Genomic DNA, 12,422 nt, shown 5'->3' with positions numbered 1-12,422 from the left:
ACTGCACATCATTTTGTTCATTATAACAGAGTAATCAGCCACTGGGATGTCACTTGAAAGTCTAATTGTCGGATGGAGAATTATTTGCATACAAGATAAAGGTAGAGCACTGTGGGTATGAAATTATCATATTCTAATACATTTATGCAAATGTAATTGCAAGTGTCCCTGAATTCTCTAAACACTGGAGTCAAGTTCCTTTCTTTCCCAGAGTCCAGCTGGCTTTCACCGAGTCATTCTTATTAGACTGATTTATTATGAGGATATAATGATGGCAATTACAATTAACTGAGAGAAAACCAACTGCAACCTCAGCTTTTTCTGTGGATATATTTCCCTATTCGCAAACATGACATGATCACTTTCTAATAACTGATTTCCTCTTTAATAAAACATAACTGTATTTCCCTTTTTCATCTCACTTTTGAACAACTCTCAATTAAATTCATAAAGAGTCCATTTGATTTGTTTCCGTTTTATTACATGTTACAGACAGAAAAGTACAATATGATCAGACAGGATACACACAACACTGGACTACACTTACAAAGACGGTTCTCTAAAACGGTAGCTTACAACACAGCAAACATTTTTTAATGGCAATACGATCAATGGGCACTTCTTAAAACATCTTTGGCAAACCTGAGATCAAAACTTGCCAAAATGTTAAATCGTTATCTTGAACATCGATTGTTGTCCACACAGGATCAGAGCTGGTGTAAAAGCTGGAAAGGTCTTTAGAAAGTAAAGTGCAAGCTGAGATTCTCTCTTCATCAAGAAACATGAACAACATCAGAGTTTAGAAAGTAGCCAGAGCAGACTTAGGTATTATTTTACTAACAGGCCACTGAGCTATGAAAAGAAACAGAAAACACTAACCTACACTTCGTTTAGATGCAAAAGTCATCAAGTCATTCAGACCTTTATCCAAACTTTCTTGTTAGTAGCTTACTTTTCTAATGTCTAATCACATACACCAAAAAGATAAGCCTAAAAAAGTACCTCACAAAAAACCCGATGATCTGATTGTCCTTCCACTCCTCACAGATTCAAGAAATGAATAAATGAATGTGAAGCTGGGTTTAACACAAAACAAGGCTGAATCTTTTGGGGATTCTTAAAACTATTTGGAAGAAAAACCTCAAATACAGCAGCATAGGCAACAATTCTGAATGCAGCAACAACAGGGGAAGCACTTAAAAGGGAAAAGAGTCAAATACTGAAACATATTTCTGTACAGGAACACGTCACAGTGCTCTGCTCGATGCCTGGGTCACTTTGGAGTTTGTCTTGCGACGTAAAGCTTTGCAGATGAAGTCACCGGCCTCAATTACTTTAGGAAGGTTCACGCCCTGCACAAAAATACAGAATAGATACAGCAGCATTAGTTATGCATAAGGTTATTGTTCCTGCATAAAGCACAGGGTAAAGTAGCTTCAAGGTGAGATTGAAATGGATGTGTGCAACAGGTGATAGAAAACCTAACTGTAGTAACTGCATTCCTCCAGCAGGGGTAGGGATTGTTAAATAAATAGTTCCTGAGACAGCAGTGCAGCACTGTGGGCTTGTAACTTGTAAGTTGTGTAAAACCACTGATACTATAAAATAAACATTTACAGAGGCGAATGTTTGCAGAGCGGTCTGTTTATGTAAATGAGCTCTGAGGGATTGTGTGAGTTTGGATGATTTGTTGGGATTATGGAGACATGAAATACAGCTGGTCTGTCAGATACACACTTACAGTCTCAATGCCCATGCCATGGAGCATGTAGAGAACATCCTCTGTTGAAACGTTGCCAGATGAACCCTGAGCGTACGGGCAACCTCCCAGACCAGCTACTGCAGAATCCACCACACAGACCCCCATCTGCAAGGACACACAACAGAGACATTCAAGGGGCCTCCACACAGGCTTCACCTCAGGTATAACCCAGGAAATAAAGATCCTTGTCCTGTCAGATCGTCCTGCACACTCTTGCCAGCGCTGCGGTCGTGTTTTACAGCTGCTGAGGCGAACTGTGGGCTTATGTCCTGAAGATGAGTGGGCACAGAATGTCCCGTAATTTGGCTTAGTCATCCTCTTTGTCAGCTTAAACCACCAGCACCACATAATCACGGCCTTGTTCATACGAGAGGAATATAATAAATGCTGAACAGGAGGTTTCATGTGTTTCTGATTCTGCAGGTTACTCATGTTTTTACAGCACTACTCTGCCCTTAAACCATGGGGATTCACTTTCTTGCCACATTGAGAATACATTTTTTCCTAAGCTGCGAGGTGTTCTCTTACAGCGCTCCAACAGTAAAGGAATTGTCACATAATCGGAGTAATTTTCAGTTACTATAAATCATTAATATTGTAAATTATCTCACTGATGACCTTGGCTCAAAATGTTCCCGTGCTCAGTTGGTCTTTGTGTAACAAAGCTTTAAGAAAATTTACATCTGCTGTAAGTTTTGCTTCCTTTGTTACTTTTTTAGCAGGGTTCATCGGCTGCTTACAATCAACATAATTGTTTTATTTTGATAGGCATTTTTTCCATTATTTCTTTAATGCTTACAATTGCAAGAGTCTGGCTTCCACATGGAAATAAATGATGTGTTTTGAGGTTTTTCTGTCTGAACATCAATGATTTTGTTTGGCAGCTTCCCAAACATCTTAAAATGCTGCTTTGGAAATATAAGTTCACTGCTTTTTCACGCTGAAAGAAGAAGTTCCTTTTCACTGATTCACATTAAAAAAACATTGAACGCATGTCTTCCATAAAGAGACAAAGCTGCACCTCTTTTCACGGAAGAGTGTAACTTGACTGCGAGTAAAAACTTGAAAGATAAAGCCAGGCCTTCAGTTTTTCAGTCATTATGGACGAAGGTCTCAGGATGTTTTCCACATGTCCCTGGGATCGCCATGAGAATATTAAAGATGTTTTCCAGCTTCAGTGGCAGAGCCAGATGTCAGAGGATCCCACAGTGAGGCAGAATTAACACGGTGATCCTCTCAGTGACATTGGGTCATGAAGGTCTTCCACCCCCGTGGAGCAGAACCAAGTCAGCTAAATTAAAAGAATCTCTGTTGCCTTTTCTCGAACAATGCTGCTAATTGGTTGCTTTTCCTCCAGACAAGAACCTACTTCTTTCAGCTGCCGTCTGAGCCAGCCGTAATTGCTGTTTGTGTTGGCAGAGGAAGAGGAGGAGGTGGGGTAAGAGGGAGGAGGAGATCTACTCCGGTGTGTGCACTGCACGAGATTTCCAGACCTTGGTTTAAGCCAGAGCAGGATATTGTACTAGGCAGGATTTTTTTTGTAGTATAAACACAGAGTTGTAATCTACCATGCCAATCCTCTCACTTTCAGCTGCTAACCGTGTAAGGCTGGGGGTCTTCGGCGTACTGTTTCCGTGAGGAACAAAACAGAGCCTTCAGCGGCGTGCGCTGATCCTCTGGACACTAATCGTGCAGGAATTGGTGGTCAGCAGCTCCAGCTTGCCAATGCTCAGTTAGGATCACACTGTCCAGAAACCAGATGTGCTCTGTGTTAAAAAAGACATATTCAGAGAGCTGTGGCCGTGTAAAAACAATACATTCCTGCGTAAAGACACGCTGCATTTTCAACCTTGCATGATTCGGGATAAGCTTGTTGACATTCTATACTCTGAGTGGACGAGGCTGAAAGATGGACACGCTCCCATTTCGGTTGTATAACTGCGTCAGAGAGAGAAAGAGAGAGAGCATGTATTCACTGAAGGATATGAAGCAGTGATGCTTCACCCACAGCTACATAAACTAGGAAGCTGAAAGAAACTGTCACAGAGCTGCTGCTGACACATGTATAACCTCTTCCCAGGAGCACATAAATAATCTGAACATTGGAAAGTGAAGCCCAGATTTCTGAGGGGCAGCGAGGAGGAAGACAAAACAAACACATAAAGAATAAATACATTTCATTTTCACTTCTTTATATGGTCATATAATTCACTTTATATATTGACTCCTACATGGATTATTAAGTTTCATGAATGCAGAAAACTATGAGAAGCAGTCCATTTTATGAATTTATGTTCAAAGAAGGTGGAAGGAGAAGTCAAATTAAAAATACTTTCTGTCCTAAAGAGCTTTCAGAAAACCTTTAAAGAATGCTACATCAATGACAGGAAATAGTGCAAAAACTAATAACTGGCATAGACACAGACAAAACTTGATGTAGCTGTTCATATGTCTATTCATAGTAAATGATCTTTTATAAGGTGGACTACCTTTTTTAATATTTTTAATTAAAAATATACGTGTCAAAAGCTGCATTCAAAATACATTTGCTTTTTTCTTTGTGATGTTTAGTCATGTCTGCAATTGTAATAAAACACTGTATGTGCTCTGTAAAGGTTTTTAAAATGTATTCTTCCATTTTTTCTGTAACTGTTGGCTTTTATTACCATGTCTTATTTTAATTGAGCCTGAGCTGCAAATTTAAAAAAGGCTTCAGGTGAATTTTAAAACTTTTAAAAATGTGTTGTTCCTTCTACATAAATGAAGTACATGGAGACAGAAGGATAAGATGTAGTACAAAGCCTTGATGGTATAAATTTACAACAAATATTACATATACATGATTGTTCTCCTTTATTTCAAACTACATTAAATGTTTCATTTATATCATTTATATTTCCCATTGCTCTAGTATTCAATGTTATCATTCTGCTACTAGAATGAACAAAGCAGATCTTTTATTATCAATATTCAGTGAATTATAAAAATATGAAAGAGTATGCTTTTGTTAAATTTCATTACATGCCCTCTCTTTAGAAGCAGAGCTTTACTTTTGAAGTGTGACAATACTGAAAATGAAAATGAGTCTTAATTGTAGTCTCATCATAATATCTGCGTTTCAAAAGCCAATCAAAAAACATCATAACACCATGTCTAACTGAAGTTCTATTGAAGCTACCAACACGCTTACAGTAAATCTTTGATTGTTAAGACAACAAACTTATTGACCCAGCACAGCCATGGTGGTTGAAAGGAGCCTCGTGGACACAGACAAAACAAACTCCTGAAGATGGATGTTGTTGTCACCGGAGAGCTCGACTGAGAGCACAAACAGGTTATACTGTATTCCCCAGCTGCAGTGGTACACAATACAGCAAATTTGCGGGTAAGAATAAATAATTTTCCTGTGAAATCTAAGTACATACGTTGTCATTGTGTGACTTGCCAGGAGTAGGTCTGTAACAAAGCCCCCCCAGACCTCCTGGAAAAAAAAGAGGAAAGGTACAAAGACTGAGGAATGTCTTTATCAGGAACAAAAGAGGTGACTCAGGGCTGACAGCACTGGGGGAATTCATTTCTCTCCCAGTTGGTGGTGTGGACTTCTGGCACACAGTAATGAAAAACTATGATAAAATCTTTCATTCCCATCTTGTTTATGGGTGAGCAAATGGTAGGCTAAATATCCCCGGCTGCTATTATTCTCTGTGGCCACGGGGGCAGCTGCGATGAATCATTCTAAACATGATCCTCTGAGGAATCTCACTGTCTCCCTGCGCTCTCAAAGTTAACATCAAAATATTTCTACATTTTAGCCTGACATTTGTTGAGCTTCCCTTCAGAACAATGTTCCAGTGTCACAAATGATAAGTACTGTGTATAATCCAGCTAAGAGCATCAAGTAAACAAAAACACAATTTACTTCCAATAAATGTTTTTACTGTGCCTTTGTGTCCTGACATTTAACTACCAGGAATGTTCTCGTGCAGCCAAAACTTTTTCACATCTGAAAACTCAAAGTTTTTCTCATTTAGGGTTGATGTTTTTGTTTTGATTCAGTGTGCTTCAGATGAGTAGCAGTGCGGATAAAGAATCAAGGAAAAAGAATCAATTTGGAGTAAAATAAAAAACAGGAATGAATGCTTTCCTGAGCTTTTATGTCCTGATAGAGTTAACAATGAAGAATAGTGAAGCTAATATTTATTTAAACCACTGAAAACTAAAGAAAGATGGTGTATGTGTCTGCCTGTCACAGCCTGAGGGACGCACCATCCCATAATATTTGATTTTAGGTAAAGGTTTTATGAGCATACCGCATCAAGTGAGGCCATTGAGAGATGCTGTATGGGTGACACCATTGTTTATTAATGTGTATTAAATATGTAATATATATATGTCATGAATATATATGTAATGAATATATATGTAATGTATGTGTGTAAATCTTATGTGCTTTGGCAACAACATGTCTTTTTTCATGCCAATAAAGCAAATTGAATTGAAATGAATTGAACTGGTTAATTAGCCTTCTTCATGACATTCAAATGTAAGAGGTATCTGAAGCTTTGTTAACATGAACTGTATTCATTCTTCAACATCCTTCACACATTCAAATTGTGTAGCACATTTCCCATTGAACAGATGAATAGCAGTGTGATAAAAGGAGTGCAGTGAATATCTTTATATCATCTGAAAACGTACAAAAAGACACAGTTAATCAGTTTTTTTTATATTATAGTTTACTGAAAAGTATCTGATATTATAAAACTTTCAGCCTTTTTTTTTTCCAAGGAAGAAAATAAATTCAAAGTGATTTTCTTTTCATTGCTTAAAGCTCTGAGAGCCTGCTTTCACATGTGTGCAGTAAGGGAAAATATCTGACCCTCTTTTTTTCCAAAGTTAGTTGAAGGAAATTGACATATGGAATGTGTGATAATCTATCAGCAACATGTAGTCACTAGTTACAAATTTACCTGTACTAACATCAAGGTGTTTTCAGGACTTACAAACAGGTACTAATTATTAATGAGAGGCACTACAAATGAATATCCCTGCATCAGTATTTCTGCAGTAATTCATCAAACTCCTGTAAAAGCGTGTTTATCTTTTGCCCACCAGTGCTTCCAAAGTTTCTAGCGTTGCGTCTGCAGCTGCAGGTCCATTCATCACAAGCTGAGCAGCGAGCAAATGAAAGATCGTTTTCCACCCGCCTTTAAGCGCAGCATTGTCAGAGAGTTCAACAGCCAAGCGACAGATGAGTTAGGAGCCCCCCAGGGCCCTTTCGATCCACCTAGCTCTCAGTTGCTTTGTCCAACAGACACTGAATAGGTGAGTCTTTGTGCTGACCCCCTCACATCTGCTGACCCGCCCAGCCCCCAATGAGCTTCCTCTTCTGCAGTGACAATGTGCTCCGGAGAACTGATACAGCCATATCTGTGTTACCTCTGTTTTATGTCTGGATTTATGTCACTTTAACACTCGCTGTGGGCAAAGTGAAGAAAAGCACAGAGATGAGAGCTCTTCCACTGGGGTTTACTACCTAATTAGATTTTTGTGAGCTTCTTAGAAACAGAGCGTATTACTGTAATACTCTGTCATTTTTTTCTTCCTCCTAACAATACCTGTGCTCTGAGAGGGAAGGCCCCATTGGAAATATCTTATGTTCATTAAGATTCTGGGATTTTTTCAGCGGCAGTTTGTGAATCATCTTGCTTTGTGGGGAGGCTTAGATCATGTTTCTTAATGCCCCTCTTCCTCGTTGACTGACGGTTCCTGGTTTTCTGTGTGTCTCATTGTAACCTATACATTTGTTTTGTGCTTTCTGAATGCTCGCTAAACAGAGGATACATTCATGATGTCCAAAAGTGACACATTGTCATTAATAAAGCGAGGGGCACATCCAGGTTAACAGGGAGTCTCATAAATATTTGGACAAAAATGTTGTTTGAGGAGTTCTTTTGTTTTGAAGGGATTGTTGAGAATATTTTAGAGATTTATTTTAGACACACACACACACACACACACACACACAAACACACTGGCTTTCACACAAATTTGCTCTTTTTAAAAACCTGGGCGGGAACCTGTTTGGGGCCCTTGGTGCATACGACTGTTCGGCCAAGATTAATCTCTATCTACATTCTGGATTTTCATCATAGGAGGTGTTCTGGTTTTCCTTTGTCACATGTTTGTAGTCCAAGCGGGAGTTCAGCGGGCTTTGACATACAGTATGCAGGAAAAACGATCCATGTGGAGAGCAAAAGCAGGCAGAAGGCAACTGTCTGTAAAGACACCTCAGCTCCAATCAGCAGTAATGTGATGAGAATTTATTTATCTCTGCTCGACCCCGTGTTGCAAAGCCCATCAGCTGTTTGATTTCCTGATTACTTGGAATGCATCAAAAATTATCGATCTGACCTCCGTTCAACAAACAACCATACTAAAAGTTGTTTCCTGTTTCTCTTGAGGGACAGACCTGACAAAGTTAGCTTTTTTATGTTTCAAATCTGCAACATGATGTTGTTACTTCAGCTTACTTCAGACATGTGAACTGTACGTAAATCATGTATATACATAGAATCGTAAAAAATAGGTATCTTTCTTTGGGGGGGGTGGGGTCATACCACTGAAGTAAGCCAGAGTGAAACATCTGTCGGTCTACTTTTAAAGACTTAGACCTACCGGTGCTTGAAACAGAAGAATGAGCATCATCCCTGTGGACAGAATTGACCAAGAAATGACAGCGTTTACAAGACATACACTGCCAGTCAAAAGTTTGGAAACACCTTCTCATTCAACGGTTTTCCTTTATTTTAGTTATTTGAAACACTGTAGATTAATACTGAAGGCATCCAAACTATGAAAGAACATATATGGAATTATTTAATGAACAAAAAAGTGTTAAACAAACCAGAATATGTTTTATATTTTAGATTCTGTAAAGTAGCCCCCCTTTTTCCTTCATGACAGCTTTGCACACTCTTGGTATTCTCTCAGTCTGCTTCATGAAGTGGTCTCCTGGAATGGTTTCTAATTAACATGAGCCTTGTCAAGAGTTCATTTGTAGAACGACTTGACTTCTTAATGTGTTTGAGACCATCAGTTGTGTTGTTCAGAGGTAGGGTTAGTACACAATGGATAGCCCTATTTGACTACTGTTGTAATCCAGATTATGGCAAAACCAGATTATTTCATAGATGTCTTCAGTGTTAATCTACAATGTTGAAAATAATTAAAATAAATAAAAACCATTGAATGAGAAGGTGTGTCCAAACTTTTGACTGGTAGTGTACGTGTGTAATGACGAACGATGGATGTTTTGTGACGTTAAAGTACTCTGTGAACCCTGCGGTAACATGTTCTCACTCACTGATTGTATTTTATTTGTAACCCTCCTGCTGTAAGAGACAAACAAAATGTTCTGTCTGTCCTCCACTACATTCCTGAGCACCATGATTTCTGTCAGAAACTTTAATTTTCTCTGTCTCAGAGGAAACGTCTGTCTGCATTTTGTTTGGATTGAAAGACTTTTTGGCAAAGCTTACTCATTATTTTGAGAATTTCCAAATATGATTCAGTCTGGAGTCTCTTACCTACGTATTTCAAATGAATTTATCAAAGAGGCGACCACAATGACTCGGACAGCTACAACCCCTTAAAGCAACAAAACATGCAATGTAGTGGTAAGATGTTTGGCCAAGTAGCCAACAACAACAACAAGTATCCTAACCAGGCTTGTGGAAATGCCTCAACCCTTATCCTCTGTGCAGTCAATCACTATACCAAACTTGTCCCACATTATGAATGGTTGTGATTGAGCAGACCAGGTCCAATCAATATAAGTTGAGATTTTAACGCCCTATTCCCTGATTCTGATGGAGAATAAACTCTACTAATCATTGTCTTTTTCTTAATAATGAAGAAAATATGCTGACTTTGACTGTACTATAATGTATGTCTCAAAAAATTGTCTCAAAAGATGGATGAGGAGCAGGCCAGCGTATTATTATCCCAAGCAGAAATAATGATTTAAAGCCTTCAGAGAACACTTGTGATCTCTGCAGTGTTGGCAGTTACTAAAGGAAGCTGAAAGATATCCTGGAACAAGGATTCCCACCTCAACTTTACTTTCACATCTGGTTGCTCCTCTTTATGTTGTCACGAGTAACAACATTGATTTATGCAAAGGCTGGGCATTTATCCATAATCGGCCTGCGGTTCTCTACAACAGTGTTCATATTCATCGCGGGGAGAAGGATGTGCATGAGAAGGGGAAGGTGCCCAAAGAATCCTCGTCAGGGGAGAGCAGAAAAGAAAGCTGTCGAACAATTTAACGTTGGAGGCAGATCAAAAGGGTGATGCATCACTGCTTTGTGGTTGTGCAGAGGAGAATCTACACTTCCAACTTTGAGCTGAATGGGCCTCTTTTTCAAACCATGCCAATATCTGTGGCCTTTTGCAGACCTCTGTGGAGCAAAGCACAGGCAGTTTCAACACCTTTTATAAAATTAGGTAGCTTTTGTCAGACTTTTCCTCAGAGGTGTATGTCACACCTCTCCTCCAGGGTTTATCAAAACTCATCTCTTCCTTTTCTTCTGACAGACCTGAGTATTGTTCTGTGTTCACCCCCTCCTTGTTGACCCCTAAGTTTGCTCGATGTTCAAACATAATTGTTTGATGTGTGCCAGATTTGAGAGCTTTCAACACCTCCTTTCATTCAAGAATTCACACGTCTCTCGGGCCAGTCCTCCTTTTTTGAGCAGTCTTGGTGCCATTACCATCATTTTCAAGAAGTCTGAGATGTAGCAGGCACCTAATGGTTTCGTACCCAGAGTAAGGCAGCATGCTTTTAACACATTTCATTTTGGAAAGATGGCTAGATTGTTAGAAATCTGCATTTGGGATTGAGCACTTCTTTGTGTCTGTATTAATTATCTCTTTCATCTTTACTCTCCTATCTTCTTTTGTTTGCATTTATTATTATAACTCAGTTTATGTAGTGGCTGACCTATGCTGTTTGGGAGGTTTGGTCTCCCACAGAAGTATCTGTATCAGCTTATCTGAAACACTGGGGGTGATTCATGTGCAGCAGAGCAGATCAAACAGTGATGCTGACTACAGTTAGTTGATTATGTAAGATAAAATATGACCTTCTTAAATTATGTTTCAATGATTTAAAGAAAGCAGCCTTCTAAGTACTTTTGCATGTTTATAACAGAGCAAAAAAGGATTCCAAACAGATTTGTTTTTTCATCCAAGTGATTCATTTCATCAGCCACCATATCTGTAATCTGATGATGTTTTTCTCCTTCAGAATTATGTTGTGGTGACTGGAAAAGCTCAAAACAGACGGCTCTACTGTTTCAAATGTGACAAATGGCCCACATGTGAATGATATTACACATCCCAGAAGTTGTATTCTTACTGTTTAAAATACATGCATATAGAGATTTGTGTGAGAGTCCAGTTTTGTTTTAAACTCAGCCTTTAAATGGTAAATGTAATCATGTTTGACTCTGATGCAACACAGGGTAAAAGTTGGATAATTTGATACACTTCAGCATATTGCAGTAAAATTTCTCATGTACGTCAAAACAAGGCCTTGTTTGTAAGTCCCATTGAAGCCCTCTTTATCACTACTTCTATTACAACACCACTTGAACACCAAACCTCACCTGCTATCGATGCTAATACCTCCAATTATAACAACAGTTATGTCAGAATAAATGATGACTTCTTACCTGAAGAGCAACAAGGATGTTGGCCAGTGCTTGCCCGTAAGTGTCATGGCAGTGGACCGCCAGAGCGCTGCAGGGCACCTCCTTCATCACACTCTGCAGCATCTTATGCATGGAACCTGGAGTACCGACACCGATGGTATCCCCCAGCGAAATCTCATAACAGCCCATGTCATATAACCTCTTTGCCACCTACAAAAAAAAAAGACAACTCTTCAATTGTTTAAACTTCAAGATTAATCCTACAGCTAGTTGAAACTGAACACACAACTCAGCCTTATGATTCATATGACACTGGACTGATAATAAACAAGGCAAGGATTTTATTGGCTTACACTTTATGCAACAATTTTGCACCCAAGTCAGAATGTATTCATGCTAGAGGAAACTAAAAGCATCACCTATCTCCCAGATAATCCCAGATGCTGCTGAACTAAAAAGAGCCTGCTCTTTTGCAGTTTTATTAAATCAGCGTTATTGGGTTTGAAAGGTAAAGAGAAAATGCACTCCAATGTGACAGGTAATGAGGAAGAGGTTAAGTTACAGTAGCAGCCACTTCACAAATGTTAATTTCCTGTCTCTCGTGTATTTATGACTAGAGGAGCATCATTTCCTTTACGTTTTCTAAGCCAGTTACTCAGGTTAGCATTTGAAAAGGACCATTCAGTGATGTTTTTTGTAATCTGAATTAAAATGTATTGTCTTACCTGAGCAACTTTACAAGGCTCAATGTTTCCCTCATGGGGGCATCCAAGAGCACAAGAGACATATCTGAAATGGAGAGAGAATTTGAAAGTCTCTATGTATCACTTTTTTTTCTGTATTCCTGATAGGAGGATTAAATTTAAGTCAATGCAGAAGTAAGAATCAACTTTTTGAACAGTGGATTATGTCACCAACGCCTGTGGTTGTTGCCAGATGGACTG

The 12,422-nt window shown here is 39.0% G+C and overlaps 1 protein-coding gene across 4 annotated transcripts in view; it reads right to left on the bottom strand.

The window, feature by feature from the left end:
- Nucleotides 1-459: 459 nt before the first annotated feature.
- hmgcll1 (3-hydroxymethyl-3-methylglutaryl-CoA lyase-like 1) overlaps nt 460-12,422 on the bottom strand; it is a 22,756-nt gene continuing 10,793 nt past the window's right edge. For all 4 annotated transcript variants that reach the window (XM_034682744.1, XM_034682745.1, XM_034682746.1 and 1 more), the window contains 4 exons: nt 12,204-12,267; nt 11,500-11,688; nt 1,742-1,867; nt 460-1,352 (listed from right to left, as the gene is read on the bottom strand). In XM_034682744.1, the coding sequence (XP_034538635.1) occupies nt 1,248-1,352; nt 1,742-1,867; nt 11,500-11,688; nt 12,204-12,267 (484 nt within the window). In that variant the 3' untranslated portion in view covers nt 460-1,247. The remainder of the gene's footprint in view (nt 1,353-1,741; nt 1,868-11,499; nt 11,689-12,203; nt 12,268-12,422) is intronic.

This window comes from Notolabrus celidotus, chromosome 4 (genome assembly GCF_009762535.1).
Source record: "Notolabrus celidotus isolate fNotCel1 chromosome 4, fNotCel1.pri, whole genome shotgun sequence".
NCBI classification, from domain to species: Eukaryota; Metazoa; Chordata; class Actinopteri; order Labriformes; family Labridae; genus Notolabrus; species Notolabrus celidotus.
Note: the sequence above shows the minus strand (reverse complement) of the source record. Positions and strands in the feature narration are given on the sequence as shown.